This window comes from Melopsittacus undulatus, chromosome 14 (genome assembly GCF_012275295.1).
Source record: "Melopsittacus undulatus isolate bMelUnd1 chromosome 14, bMelUnd1.mat.Z, whole genome shotgun sequence".
NCBI classification, from domain to species: Eukaryota; Metazoa; Chordata; class Aves; order Psittaciformes; family Psittaculidae; genus Melopsittacus; species Melopsittacus undulatus.
This window is the reverse complement of record NC_047540.1, coordinates 1441065-1455581: the sequence shown is the minus strand read 5'-3', so window position 1 is coordinate 1455581 and position 14517 is coordinate 1441065. Positions and strand designations below refer to the sequence as shown.

At 63.8% G+C, this 14517-nt stretch overlaps 2 protein-coding genes across 5 annotated transcripts; one reads left to right on the top strand and one right to left on the bottom strand.

Annotated features, from left to right (window-relative positions):
* Positions 1 to 778: 778 nt before the first annotated feature.
* On the bottom strand, positions 779 to 1771 carry HPCAL4 (hippocalcin like 4). Of its 2 annotated transcripts, XM_005140081.4 has the most exons (3): positions 1610 to 1771; positions 1301 to 1516; positions 779 to 976 (listed from the first exon to the last, which is right to left on the bottom strand). In XM_005140081.4, the coding sequence occupies exons 1-3, from the start codon at positions 1769 to 1771 to the stop codon at positions 779 to 781; spliced, it is 576 nt and encodes a 191-aa protein (XP_005140138.1). The 2 variants fall into 2 exon arrangements, with proteins under 2 accessions (XP_005140138.1, XP_012983883.1); XM_013128429.2 differs by lacking the exon at positions 1301 to 1516.
* A 6076-nt stretch (positions 1772 to 7847) lies between these two features.
* LOC101867606 (CYFIP-related Rac1 interactor B-like) lies at positions 7848 to 12014 on the top strand. 3 transcript variants are annotated; one of them, XM_034069285.1, is made up of 10 exons: positions 7848 to 7917; positions 9478 to 9599; positions 9677 to 9782; positions 10277 to 10413; positions 10552 to 10654; positions 10716 to 10822; positions 10950 to 11029; positions 11114 to 11240; positions 11496 to 11566; positions 11639 to 12014. In XM_034069285.1, the coding sequence occupies exons 1-10, from the start codon at positions 7848 to 7850 to the stop codon at positions 11700 to 11702; spliced, it is 987 nt and encodes a 328-aa protein (XP_033925176.1). In that variant the 3' UTR covers positions 11703 to 12014. The 3 variants fall into 3 exon arrangements, with proteins under 3 accessions (XP_033925176.1, XP_033925177.1, XP_033925175.1); XM_034069286.1 differs by lacking the exon at positions 7848 to 7917 and adding an exon at positions 8896 to 9013 and having other exon boundaries at positions 10552 to 10629; positions 10706 to 10822; XM_034069284.1 differs by lacking the exon at positions 7848 to 7917 and adding an exon at positions 8941 to 9013.
* Positions 12015 to 14517: the final 2503 nt, after the last annotated feature.

Below are 14517 nucleotides of genomic sequence, written 5' to 3'. Positions count from 1 at the left end.
TGCCCTGTAGCACCACACACCAGGACATGCCTTCAACACCCACACTCCTGTCATTGCCCCTGCCTTCAGTGTGGGACCCCAGGCATCAGCTCAATACCCAGGACCTCCACAGAGCATCTGAGATGCTGCTGGGGCAGTTGTGGGGGTCACTCACTTGCTCTGCCAGCCCCCAGAGGTGATGGGGTGGAAGGCTCAGGATCAGACACAGGCCACATCCAGGGGTGGCCTTGGGCACCCTGCAGGACCCTGACAAACCCTGGCTGCTCCCAGCACCCCCAAACCAGCCCTGGTCCTTCCAGACAGGGAATTGCTAGGGAAGGACCAGGACCAGGACCTGAGAGGCACCACAAGCAATGAGATGGGGGGGGGGGGGGGGAGGAGGGGGGGATCAGCAGCAAAGGAAATAGAGATGGTTTCAGTTAGGATCAGGGAACAGGCCAGGAGAAAGCAGCAGGGACATGGGAACAACAGCTCCTGGATGGCAGGAAACACACCATTGGCTGCAGGGAGTCCAGCTCCAGATGGGAGAGGGTGGATTTGGGGATAACCTCAAGCCTGCAATCCCCAGAGCAGGCTCTATCCATCGAGGGAGAGCTACAGCCCATGGACCACAGGCTGCCAAGGATGCAGTCGGGATGGGTGGCAGGAAGGACAGGCAGAGCATGGCTCATGCCTGGGGCAAAGCGGGCACAGGGACACTCAGTGGGAATAGGGATATGGGAAACCCATCCCAGGGAGCAGATTGGCTGCAGCCAGTCCAGCCACGACCCCACAGGCTCTATTTCTGCATGTCACACTGCAGCAGGAGGACGATGGAGGGGTCGCTCTTCGCTGCCTCCTTGAACTCCTCCAGGGAGATCTGATCATCCTTGTCCTTGTCCATCTTGGTGAAGATCTTGTCCACGCGCTGCTGTGGGGTCAGCCCGTCCTGGTTCATCCTCATCATGATCACAGTCCCCACCATCTTGTAAATGGCCTGGAGGAACAAGAGGAGTAAAGGACCAGAGTGGGAATGTTGGATGGACAGAAGGTTGCAGGACAAGGTAGGGGACGGGATGGTTGCTTTCTGGACCCAACATGAGCTATGTTACTGCACAGCTACATCAGGTGCTCACCAGGTACCTTTCAGACAAGGCTCTGGGCAAGAAAAGTCATCCTTTAGTGCCAAAGGACCCAACAGCTGGGAAAAGCCTGGGAAAAGCCTGGGAAAAGCCTGGGAAAAGCCTGGGAAAAGCCTGGGAAAAGCCTGGGAAAAGCCTGGGAAAAGCCAGCTACCCCTGCTGCTTTTAAGCACTGGTACCTCAATGATCTCCAGCATCTCCAAGCGCGTGATCTTCCCGTCCCCATCCAGGTCGTACATCTCAAAGGCCCAGTTGAGTTTCTGCTCAAAGGTGCCCCTGGAGGTGACGCTCAGGGCACAGATGAACTCCCTGAAGTCGATGGTCCCATCCCCGTTCTTGTCGAAGGTGCGGAACGCGTGCTGGGCAAACTTGGAGGCATCTCCATAGGGGAAAAACTGCAGGGAGGAGCGGAGAGAGATGTAGGGATGAGGGGGAGCTGCAGGGTGATGGAGCCATGGGGACAGCCCTCAACAGCCTGTGGATCCCACCTTGATGTAGAGCTGCTGGAACTCCTCCAGGTTGAGGATGCCGCTGGGACAATCCTTGAGGAAGCCCTTGTACCACTGCTTCAGCTCCTGCTCGCTGAACTCCGTGCTCCTCACCAGGTCATCCAGCATCTCCGGGGCCAGTTTGCTGCTGTGCTTGCCCATGGCTGCCCCTGGCAGGGAAAACATGGGCCTGACACAGCAGGTATGGAGAGAGCTTCTGCTCCCAGGCCCTCCCTCCACCCTGGTTAACCCCACACCATGATGTCCATTGCCCTCTAAAGACAGGACAAAGAAGAGGCAACACAAACCCTCCCTGGCACCACTGGCCTCACAGTGGTGAGGCCGAGCAGGGGGTGAGGCCGGGCACTGGCAGAGCCTGTGTCTGTGTGGGCAGGACATGGAGCCGCTCTGATACACGCCGTGCCCGCTCCCACGCAGCCCCGGCTGCCAGCGCGGCACAGCCCGAGCACCAGATGGTTTGCCGAGAGCTGGAGCTCCTCTCCCCATGAAGTTGAGCAGAAGTTAACCTGGAGCCTGACCAAGCTCCATCTCCCATCCAAGCATCTCATTTCCTGGCCATGTGGGCTCAGGGACAAGGGGGTACCCTGCGATGGGTACAAGCCTCCCCCCCCACCCCACAGGGCTCCCATCCAGCCCCTTCCCAGTGAATCCCGCAGGCAGAGGCTGCTTCCTGCCCCATCATCCCACCAGCATCTGTCACCGTCTGCCATGGCAGAGCTTAACCCACCAGCCCTCGGCAGCCAGCACTGAGGAGCCATCCGGACACCCACAGAGCACGATGCTTCCAGTGATGTCCAGCTCTGCTGTGGAGCTCTATGAGCCCTCCTGGCACCAGAGCCCAGCTCTGACCTGCAGGGGCAGGTTAATCCCCACCGTGTACCCACACTCACATCCTCCCGCATCTCCCACCACTGTGCAGCTCAAGGGGCAGCTCTTCCCATCAGGGAACAGCAGTGAGGACCTTTGCTAGAAGCATCACACCTTATCCTACAAGCCAAGCCCTCAAAGACGCCAGGACTCAAAAGCAGCATCCTTTGGTCCACAAACCTCGATTCCCTTCTGAGCTAAACCCAGCACAGGCCCTGCTGGGATGGGGAACAGCAGCGGGGACATCACCCGCATGGCATGAACTGCTCATCTCAAACCACTGATACCATCATGGGCCATGGGCTGCTGGTCCCAGAACAGGACAGAGGAGGGGGCAGCACTGGTGTGACCTCCGGGGTCTGCACCCTGGGCTGCGCTGTGCACCCAGCATCACCCAGCATCACCCAGCATCACCCAGCATCACCCAGCATCACCCAGCATCACCCCCCGGACCGGCACCCAGCGGGGAGCAGGGAAGGGAACGGACGGGGCTCGGGGCCGGGGGCTGCTCCGGGGCACCGACACCGACACCCCCAAGGAACCGACCCCAGCCCCGGGGGGGACGCGGCCCCGGCGGCCCTTACCTGTGGTGCGGTGCGGGGGGGGCAGCGGCGGGGCCGGTACCGGTACCGGAGGGGCCGCGGTCCAGCCCAGCGGCTCTGCCCGCACCGCTCCTGCCTCTCTTGTAGCCGTGGGCCGCCCGCCCCCCCCGGCGGCAGCGCTCGCCCATTGGATGGGAGTGCTGTCAATCAACCGAGGGGGCTGGAGTGGGGGTCGAGGTGGGGTATTGGGGGGTATTGGGGTGGTGGTGGAGGGAAATGGCAGTGGGGTGCTGCAGGATGCTGGAGGGGAAAGTGGAGAGAGACTGGGATGCAAGGGGGATGCTGGCAGTGGGATGCAGGGGGTGCTGGTTCAGCATCAGGGATTCTGCAGCCTCGAGGTGCCTCCTGCACTCCCTGCCCTGCTGCCACTCGCTGCTTCTGCTTCCTCCTCCTCACTCTGCCCCACTCACCTGCCTCTGGCTCCTGTTCCTGGTGTGCCTGATCCCAAAGCATCCCCAAATCCCCTTCCCTTGTGCTTCAGGGCTGGCAGAGGCCATGCTGCCTGCATGCCCCCACCAGGCACCCACAGGGCTCTGCATGAGGGGGTGCACATCAGGAACTCCCTGCTCGGCAGAGCTGTGGCTGAAGCACAGAGGGAAAAGGGCCCATGGATCTGTCCTTATCTCCAGAACCAAACTTGGGATGTTTCCATGGAAATCACTGGTGGCTCTTCCCAGTGACCTTGTTCATCCCACCATGATCCCAGTGCCACCCTTGCAGCTGGTGGCCACTGAGCCAGGATGAAGTCTCCAGTGAGCCAGGGCTGGTCCCACACCCTGGTTCCCAAGGGGGCTATGGGATGCCCTGGGGTGCTCCCCTTTCCCATTGGGGCTGCAGGGACCCCTCATGCTGGGTGTAGAAGGAATGGACACCCCATGGCTGGACACACATCCCTGCACCATGCCCTTGGCCAGGGCTGGATCCCCACCTGGGCTGGGGTGATTCAGCCCCACAGATTTTAGGTGCCTCCACAGGGCACATGGACCCAAAACCTCTCCATGAGCCTCCTCAGGAGCACAGGGGGATGAGCCCCCCCCGAGCACCCCATGGCTGGTTCTCGTGTGCTCAGCTCATGGGGTGGACTGTGCCAAAGGGGCATGAGGAGGCTGGAAGAGGTTGGGGGGCACCAGGCTGTGGGTGCCACAGCGATGCCCTAGAGCAGCTGTGGGGTACTGAGGTGCCCAACTTTATGGGGTTGTGACACCCCAAGTCCTGGTGCTGGGGGAATGGGAACGGCCGCACTGCTGTCCCCAGGCCTGGAGCCCCCGGCTGAGCCCAGCAACGACATCGGGGCACCCCAAAACCTTCCCACGAGCCCAGACTCGGTGGGGATGCTGACCCTGGGGCTGCAGGGGGGCACCACTGACTGGGTCCTGCAGACGGCGCTGGCTCCGCGCTGCCCTTTGCTCCCCACTCCCGCAGCAGCATCACCCCCGCTCCGTGCCCCGGGCTCGGTGCAGGGATCAGGGCCCCCCCGGTTCCCAACGTCCTCGTTACCCAGCGGCGCTGCGGATGCGAAGGGCTGCAGCTTCCCCCAGCGGCTATGGGCTGCAGCAGCACGGCCGGGGGGGCTGTGCCCAGCGGGGGGGACATCATCCTTGGGGGGCAGCCACATGGACCCCTCCTGGCCTGGAGGACCCGAGGGAGGATGGATGGTGCCCAAAACGGGGTCCCCATGGCAGTGGCACCGGGTGGGTTACGCGGTTGTCATCCCCCCCCACCGGTGTGGAAGCGGAGCCATCCATGGGTTGTACTGGGAGCTAAGGAATATGTGGGGCTCCGCTCCCCTCTCTCGGAGCTGGTGACAAAGGGGGGGGGCACAGAGGCACCCGTCGGTGTCACCGCGTCCCCCAGACCCACGGAGCAGCCCCACAGCCCAGGCAGCCCCCGGCGCACAGGGGGTTAAACATCCCCGTCCTGCTCGCACCGGAGACGTCACCGCCACCGTGCGGGGCCGGGGGGGTTATGGGGGTCTTTGTGGTGCGCTCCGCGCTGGCGCAGGGCTCAGGCGCTTCCCCTCGCTCCGCAGCAGCCGCAGGCACCGGCCGCCGCCTTCAGCCCCCTCCGACACGGTGAGAGACCGGACACGGGGGCACCGGGCCTGAGAACGGGGGGGGATGGGGCTGTAGTTGTGTCCCCCACGGACCCAAACCCGGGTAAGGGCCCCTCTTTCCCTTTGCACCCCCATTGCTGGCAGAACGGGGATGCGCGGTGGGTGCCGCTCCCCACAGCCGGATGATGCTGCAGCCCCGGGGGGGACCGGGGTGGGTGCGGGAGTGCGGTGGGTGCTGCCGCTCGGCTCCTGCGGTAAATCCTGCCCCTCACCCGCAGCCGCACAGACCGAGGCCCCCGGCGCCCACCGGCCCCGTTCCGGGGGGCTGAGCCCCATGGAGGGACCCGCTTCTCCCTCCAGCCACGGAGGTCCCCAAAGCGGGGGGTGAAGCCCCAGCTCCACCCCGAGCAGGGCTGGGGGTGCCCTGGCTCGTCCTGGGGCAGCATCCGGCCCTGGCACCTTATCCTGGTTCCCTGGGTAAGGTCTGTCCCCCCCCCCATGAAATAATCCTTCAGGCACCCTGCGGCGGCTGCGGCGATGCCAGCGTGGCCATGGGTGGGGGGCAGCGGCTGGAGGGGGTCAGTGGTGGTGGTGGGCACCCAGTGGGCACCCAGTGGGCACCCAGTGGTGCGGGGGGGTGAAGGACGTGGTGCCGGCTAAAGGGAAAGGGCACCCAGCCCCTGGTGCTGCTGGGGAGCGGTGCTGCACAAGGCTGCGGTGCCCACAGTGATGCTGCACTGGTGGCAAAGGGGCACAGCCCCAAGACAGCCCCGGGTGACACCGGAATGGACTGATCAGGGACATCGCTACCCCTTTGGGGTGGACAATAAGGGCTTCTCTAGCACGGGGGGAGCGATGCTCCTGGGTGCAGGATTCGGCCATCAGCTGCTATGTCCCCATGGAGGTGACATCCTCCACGGGGTTCCTATGGGGCAGGATGCTCAGGGCAGCGGTCCGGGGTGGGTGCCTCTCCCAGCAGAGCTGGGGAGCTCAGTGCCCCCAGTTCAGGCTCATGGCACTGGTGCAAGCCCCTCACCTGCCCCAACAGCACCGCGGGGGGGATGTGCTGTGGGTCCGTGGGCCAAGGGCCACTGTGGGGTAAGCACCTGGGGCCATGGAGGGTGAAAACCGGGGACTGAGCCCCAAGTGGAGCCGTCCCTGCAGACCGGGGGGGCTGCAGCCATCCCCATGCTCCCACCCAGCACCGAACCCCCTTGAGGCTCAAGCCTCAAGCCAGGGCATCCTCATGCTGGGGACGATGGGGACCTGTCCTTGCCCCCTCCCTGGGCACAGGCAGGGCTCGGCAATGACAAACCTCAGCCCCAAGCCGCCTGTCAAGGACACCCGTGGCACTGGTATGAACACAGCCTGTGTGCGATGCCAGAGGAGTGGGTGCAAATCTCCCCCCTTCCACTGCTCTGGGCACCCCCAGCACCATCCTGCGGGGCTCAGAACCCCTCCGTAACCCCCAGCGCCCAGCAGGATGAACCCTGGGGCACTGCACCAGGGCAGCCCTCGATGTCTCTGTGCCACTCCATAGGGTACAAACACCCCTCACACATGGGGAAATAGAGGCAGGGGATGCAGGGGGGAACCGGGGTGCCCTGGCTCCCCAAAAGCAGCCTGGGCTGTAGCACCAGCCTAGTGCACCCCTTGCAGCCCCAGTGTAAAGCCACTGCTCGGAGGAGGAGGAAGGCATCACTGTTGATGCTCAGGGACTGAGCTGGGCTGAGCAGGGAGCAGCCCCATCCCTCCCCACTGCCACTGCCTCCTTCAGCTCTTCCTCTCCCTTTCCCTCACGGCATTAATTAAACCCGAGTGCTTAATTACAACTTGCTGAACCCCTCAGCTGCTTCCCCGGGTCAAACCCATGGGGACAACTCCGACCCCCCCACATCCCCTTAGGAAACGTTGGAGATGGGGGAACCTGGGGAGCATCCCGGCACCTGCAGGATTTGGGTTGTGGCTCAGCAGCAGCATAAAGGGATCTTCATGCAACGCGTGGAAAAGAGCAAACCCAACCAGCAGAGCCGGGAATGTCATCCCTGGGGAAGATGGGGACAGATGGCTCAGCCCCAGGGCTGTCCCTGCGCTATCCCAGGGATGGGGATGCTCAGCCGGCTGCTGGCAATAAAACCGATCGAGGTGAATCAGATGAAGGCCGGTGGCAGGGTGCGGGATGGGGCTCCCCCCAGGGCATGGGGTGCCCATGGGGTGTCCTGACCATCCTGCCTTCCTGCCTGCAGGTCCCTGCCAGCCCATGAAGTGACTCAGGCGGGTGGCACAGCCCCTGCTCCTGCCATCGCCGCCGCACCGGGCACCGAGGTAAGGACCGGGGGCCGTGGCTGTGGAGCGGGTGGGATGCTCCGGGGCCGGCGCCAGAGCCCCAAACAGGGTCTGTGGGGCTGAGATCCCAATTGGAGCCTTCCCCTGCCCATGGGGGGTGCCCAGCCCCATCAATGGGGGATTGGCCTGACCCCATGAAGGGAACTGGGTGGGGGACGATGGGGACGGGTCACCCATTCCCAACCCTCTCCCCGCTCCCTCTTCCCTCCCCACCTCGGCTCTCGGTGCCGGTTGAGCCGCCGCTCACACCGGGGCTGGGGAGCGCGGATCCGGGCGCAGGGGGTGCCCCGGGGGGGTCCGGCCGGTGCTGGGCACTGAGCTGTGCTCCTCTCGCTCAGGTCCGCTGGCCATGGGCAACCTCATCAAGGTACTGGGCAAAGACTTAGAGAACTGCCCCCATTTTTTCCTGGATTTTGAAAGTAAGTCCCGGGATTGGGGACCGGGGGGGGCCGGAGCCTCCGGTGCGGCCGCTGGGGTCGGCACTGGGTGTCCCCGAGCAGCCCCGTGTGCCCACGAAGCGCTGAGTGGGGCAGGGGAGCAGGACCAGTCCCTGCCTCATCCCTCAATGTGTGGGGAAGCGGCCCTGGCTGAGCCCCTGTGTCCAAGCGGGACCTGGTCCTGGAGGACCTCAGCACACGAGCACCGGTGCTAGGGACAAGCCGGGAATGCCGGGGAAGGAGGAGGGAAGGATGCGCGCTCCGGTGCTGCAGCACGGGCGGTGCTGCGGTCGCAGCTGCATCCGAGGAACAGGGACCCCAGTTCAGCCCAGAGGACCTGTCCCAGCTCCCGCTGGTCCGGGCTGACCGGGACACGGCTCTGCCCTCCCGGCTGGACACGGGTGTACGGGAAACGGAGGCTGCCAGAGCAGAATGGGGACCCGGCGCAGCCCCGGGGCCCCCCTTTGCCTCCTCTCCCCACCTTCCTCCGGGGGCACAGCTCAGAGCAAGAGCAAGGGGGGGTTAAAGCAGCGCAGCAGCAGCCGCAGCCTCGGCCCCGGCTCGTCCCAAAAGCAGCCGGGCTGGGGTCCCGCAGTCGCCCCGCTCCCACGGTGAGGGACCTTCCTGGCTCCTCCTGCGGCCTTTGAGCCTTCGCCCACCTCCAGCCCCCCCCGAGACCCCTCCACGAGGATGGGGCTGGGGGGGCTCCCCACGACCCCCGTGTCAGGGCTGGCTCTGCAGCTGGAGGCGGTGGCACTCCCGTAGCCAAGACTTGAGGCGGCTCTCGGCTCTCTCCTCCCTCTGCTCCTTCCTCTCCATCACCCCATCCGCCAGCGCTCATCACCATCGGGGGGGAAGAGGCTGCAGCCGGGGCCGGGAGCAGCGGTGGGGTCACCCCGAGCCCTGGGGAGCTGGCCCGGGGGGGCCGGAGCCCAGCACCTCTTCCCCGAGCACCACGTCACCATCATGCTTTTTGCCTCTTGTTTCTTCTCTTGCAGGTTTCACATGGGGAACCTTCTAAAAGTGTTGACTTATAACGAACTTGACCAAGGCCCTAATTTTTTCCTTGACTTTGAAAGTGAGATGGGATTTTTATTCCCCTTTTTCGTTCCGTACTTCTGAGTTCCACATCTTCACCCTTTTGAGTTCTTGTCCCCGTCGCCCATCGCATCGCGCCCATCCCAGACGTCCTCCCCTCACCTTTGCTGTCCAGGGGTCTCCCCGGGGAGGGGGGGGCCGCGGCCGCAGACCCATGGCCGGGGGCACTTTGCAGCCCGTCGGGGCTGGGGGCTGCTCGAGGACCCCCCCCCGTGAGCAGGACCACGGCCGCAGGGCAGCCAGGACTCACCCCCCACTCCCCAGCCTCTGGCTTGGCTCAGCCTTGAGCAAGGAGACGGACGAGGGGCAGAAACCCTCCAGGAAGGGCTTTGGGCCGTCGGGGGGGGCCGCAGGACGGGGGCTCTGTGCCCCACCGCGGCTCTCGGCCGTCGGGGCCCCGCTCAGAGCCCTCCGGGTTTCTCTCCCCCGGCCGCTGCCCCACAGATGCGCAGCCGACGGCGGCCGAGACGCAGGTGTGGAACGGGGTGAACGCGGTGCTGGAGGAGGCGCAGACGGTGCTGGCCGAGCTCCGCTCCTACACGGGCGCGGGGCAGGAGATCCGCGAGGTGGGTGCAGCGCCGGGGCCGCGGGCGCGCTCCCGACGTGCGCTGGGGGTGTAACCTGCTGTGCTCCCCCCACCCAGGCCATCCAGAACCCCGCGGAGCCGCGCCTGCAGGAGCGCGCATGGGCCGCAGTCTGCCCGCTGGTGGCGAAGCTGAAGCGGTTCTATGAGTTCTCCCTGCGCTTGGGTGAGCGGCCCCGGCCCTAACCCTAACCCTAACCCCTTCCCCGCACCCCCCGGGCCAGGGGAGCACACACGGGGTCCCGGTGAGGTTTGGGTTGGAAGGGACCTTGAGATCATCTGCATTAGATCGTGATGTCCGGGGCTGTGTCCAGTCTGGCCTTGAACACTGCCAGGGATGGAGCGTTCACCAGCTCTGCCAGGGCCTCAGCGCCCTCACAGCCTCTGTCTGACCTGAACTCCCCTGTTTCAGTCTGCACCCATCACCCCTTGTCCTATCCCTACAGTCCCTAATGAAGAGCCCCTCTCCAGCATCCCTGTAGCCCCCTTCAGACACTGGAACATCCCCCCCATTGTATCCCGCACCCCTCTGTGGATGCAGGAGCGGGGCAGGGTGGGGGGAGCCTTGGCCATGGGGTGGATGCTGCACTGCCCCGTGCCTCAGTTTCCCCATCTGGGGCTGGGCACACGCAGGGGGGAGCAGCAGTGCTTTGTCCCCAGAGAACGCACTGCGGAGCCTGCTGGAGGCCCTCACCAGTCCCCCGTACGCCCCGACCCAGCACCTCGAGCGGGAGCAAGCCCTGGCCAAGCAGTTTGCAGAGATCCTCCACTTCACCCTCAGCTTCGATGAGCTCAAGGTACCTCCCATGGGGTGGCTGTGGGCTCTGCACACTGGGACCCTCATTCAAACCCCATGAGCCCAAACAGCCCTTTGGGACCCCCGAGGCTCCCCCCACGCTCTGCTGTGGCTCCTCACATGGGGCTCTCCCCCACAGATGACCAACCCTGCCATCCAGAATGACTTCAGCTACTACAGAAGGACCATCAGCCGAAACCGCATCAATAACCCGCAGGTGAGGGGGGTTCCCAGGGCAGGGGGTGGCTCAGGGGGGTTCTACCACCCCAGCACTGCCCTCATCTCCCCCGCAGCTTGACGCAGAGAGTGAGGTGAACAATGAGATGGCCAACAGGATGTCCCTTTTCTATGCCGAGGCCACCCCAATGCTCAAAACACTCAGCAATGCCACCACCAAGTTTGTTTCCGAGGTGAGGGGGGACCCTCGGGGTGGGGGAAGCCCCCTCCAGCCCCAGCCCCACATGGGCATCAGATGGGGCTGGAGGCCCCATAGAGCCCCAGGAGGGGAAACAGCATCCGGGACCTGTTGGGTTTCAGAACAAGACGCTGCCAATCGAGGACACGACCGACTGCCTGAGCACTATGGCCTGTGTCTGCAGGGTGATGCTGGAGACCCCGTGAGTACCCCACAGGGGTTGGGGGGCACACCTGGGTGCTGGGGTCCCTTCTCCCGGGCTCAGCCAGCCCCTCTCCTGGCACAGAGAATACCGGAGCCGCTTCACCAACACCGAGACCCTCCTCTTCTGCATGCGGGTGATGGTTGGGGTCATCATCCTCTACGACCACGTCCATCCCGTGGGGGCTTTTGCGAAGACTTCCAAGATCGACGTGAGTGGCAATGGGGTGCGCCAGGGGGGTCACTGCCATGGAGTCATAGATTAGTCAGGGTTGGAAAGGACCTGAAGATCATCCAGTTCCAACCCCCCTGCCGTGGGCATCCCAATGTAGATGTGATGATCCCTATGGGAATGGCTCTGTCTGAGCTGGTCCGGAGGGGCACTCAGCGAGGAGGAGGATGGGGAGGAAGGGACCATCCCCTCTCGGCACAGCCAGGCTCTCACAGCCTCTCTCGTTCCCCCATAGATGAAAGGCTGCATTAAAGTCCTGAAGGACCAACCCTCAACGAGCACCGAGGGGCTCCTGAACGCTCTGAGGTGAGACGGGGGGCCGGGGGGGGGGCAGCGGCAGAGCGGGTGCCGTGGGGTGACTGTGCCCTCTCCATCCAGGTACACCACCCGGCACCTCCACGACGACAGCACCTCCAAACAGATCCGGGCGCTGCTGCAGTGAGCACGGCCCCGTGTCCCCGATGCCATAACCACAGCGCTCATCTCGTACCGAGGGCGATGGGGAACGCACCGAGATGGAGAGATAACAGCAGCCCGAGGCCGTGCACAGGGAACCCCTCCTCATGCATCAGCCCCCGCTGGACACGAGGTGCGGGTGGCACCATGGGGACACCGCGATCTGGGGCTGGGCAGCATCACCCCTAAGCCCATCCTCATCCCGAGGAGGAGGAGCAAACATCCCCGCAGACCTGCACTGACCGGTGGCAACGACTCGGTCTCCCCTCGGAGACTTTTAATGAGAGCAATGAAATCTCCACTCACCTTTTCTTTTCTACATGGATTGATTTGGGTGTGAAATAAAGCGACATTTACTCTGCTGGTGGCCGGAGCGGGGTCGTCTCTGCTGCGTCCCAGCACCCTGCACCATGCTGGATACCCGTGTCCCATCCATGACACCCCTGGGACCACGTCCCCCTTCCATGGGACTTACCCCTGCTGGGACAAACCCCATCTCCGGCCGTGTCTCAACCCTACAGTGACCCTACCAGGAGCCCCTGCAGGGACAAGGAACAGGGGCTGGTCCCAGGGGCTCCCCCCCATGGCTGCCCCCAAGCCAGCCCAGCGAGGGCCCCCTCCATCCCCAGCGCTCCATCAGCTCCAGACTGGGAGCACTGGGAGGCTGCCGCTTGCCTTTGCCGGCAGATGGCCCTGTGACACCGCGACAAAGCAGCCCCATGCGTTCCCCCCATCCCAACCTTGTGCCAGCTCCATTGTGGGGGGGGACCCGCTCAACCTGAGCCCCCCCCCCGCAGCACAGGGCCCAGTGGCAGCGCTTGGCGCTGTCACCCCTATGGGGACACCCATGGGATGCTCAGCCCAGCATCCCTGGGGTCACTGGGTCCCATCCGCACCGTGGTCTGCTTCCTGAGGTCCTTCCCACCGGGAAGCTGCCCATGCACTACTGGGGTACGTGTGCACCCCGCGTGTGGCACCCGGACCCTACAGCCCTCCCGCTGTGCCCGTGCCTCAGTTTCCCCACCTGTGCAATGGCTGCATGGGCAGGGTCCCCCTGACACCCCCTGCATCACTCAGGGTACCAACATGGGGACACCATCGAGCCCCCCACAAGCGGGCTCAGCCCCGGCCCCACCAGCACAGCAGCCGCAGGGCACAAGGAGGGCATGAGGAGGTGGAGGGGACCCGGCAGCCCTCATCCCCCTGGATCCCGGTGTGTTCCAGGCCCGGTGCCAGGATCTTTGCCGCCAGAGCCGCTGAGCTCCCGCTCGGCACCACCTCAGCAAACAGCTCCTTTATTTCCAGGCTCTTGCAACACACGCTCCGTGCATCCCGCGTGGAACACTGCCCATGGCCCATGGGATCCTCCTGCACCAGCGAGGGGTGAAATTCCCTGTGGGATGAGCCAAAACACGGCAAGGAAAGGGAACCAAAAGGTGAAGGAAAGGGAAGCAAGCACAAGTCCTGGAACACCACAGCCGGATGCTGGATCTGAGACTAGCAAAGGGGCTTTGGGTGCTCTCTGCTCCAGGGATGGTGGCCTCAAGTGAGAGCCAGCCCCACCTTCAGTGTGTGATGGGGGCTGCTGAAGGCTGGAGGCAGCAGGTGATGGGGAGGCGGATGGTGGGATGCTGCCCCTGTATCCCTGGCTCCGGACACAAGGATTCAGGCTGGTGCCAGTCCATGGGGACGATGCCCTGCCACGGGGCTCCTCCAACCCAAGCTCTTCAGCTGCGGTGCTCGGCTGGGGCAGGACACTGAGGACTTGAACTGATGGAGAGCCAAACCCTGCCAGGCCTGTGCTGTTTTCCTAATCCCAGTGGAATTAATGACCTTATCTTTGGCCAAAGCCATTTAGATTAAGTGGCTGGTGTGATGGGCTCGGTGGCTCCGGCTGCACAGATGGAAGAGCTGCGTTTGTCTGGGGATTAGCGAGGGCAGATGGAGGGAAGTGCCATTGCCCATCCCTGAAGCTGCCGGCACTGCCAGCAGCCTGAAACCAGAGACCACAACAACTTTCAGTGGCTCCTGCCTGGGTCTGCAGTGATTTGATCAGAGCCTCTCAGCAAGTGAACTCCCCTGCTTCTTGCTGCCGGCAGCATCCGAGCACAACCACCTTCCATGTCCTGGACCACACTGCATGAACCAGCAAGAATGAAGGTCCTGTCCTGCTGGGACATCCAGGAGCTGCTCCTCAGACCAGGGCACTGCAGCAGTGGCAGGGACCTGGAACACCCTGTCCATGCTGGCTGCAGCACAGCCTGTGTGAGTGGCTCTGGACCACAACAGGCAGACTAGCAGCTATTGTGGGAGAGGAATAACATTTATCAGTGGGGATAACAAAGTTCATATGAAATCGATTAAGGACATTAAATCTGTTTCTAACAGTGTAGTCATCTGCCTGCACCCAGGAGACAGCAGATAATGCCACCCCTCATTCACAGAGCTGCCCGAGGGACATGACTGAACCCATCCATGCTCAGCACATGGGCAGGGAATGGGGCTTTACACCCGGCCTCACCCCATCCACCTGAGCCAGCAGAACCCCTTGGCCGTGTGCTCCAGCGCTGGGCTGAGCCCACATCCATGTACACTGAGTCATTGTGGATGCAAACAAGTCTGGGCTGGAGAAGAGGTTCAGCTGCTGCTGCACAGACCCAGCACACAAACCTGGTGCCTGGCATCTCATAAGGGTGACCCCCAGCTCTGCCCCAGTGCTGGGAGAGAAAAGCCAACGTGAACTCAGCTCTTCCCTGCATCCTCCCCACATCCCTCTCAAACAGCCCAAAGCAGTCACAGAA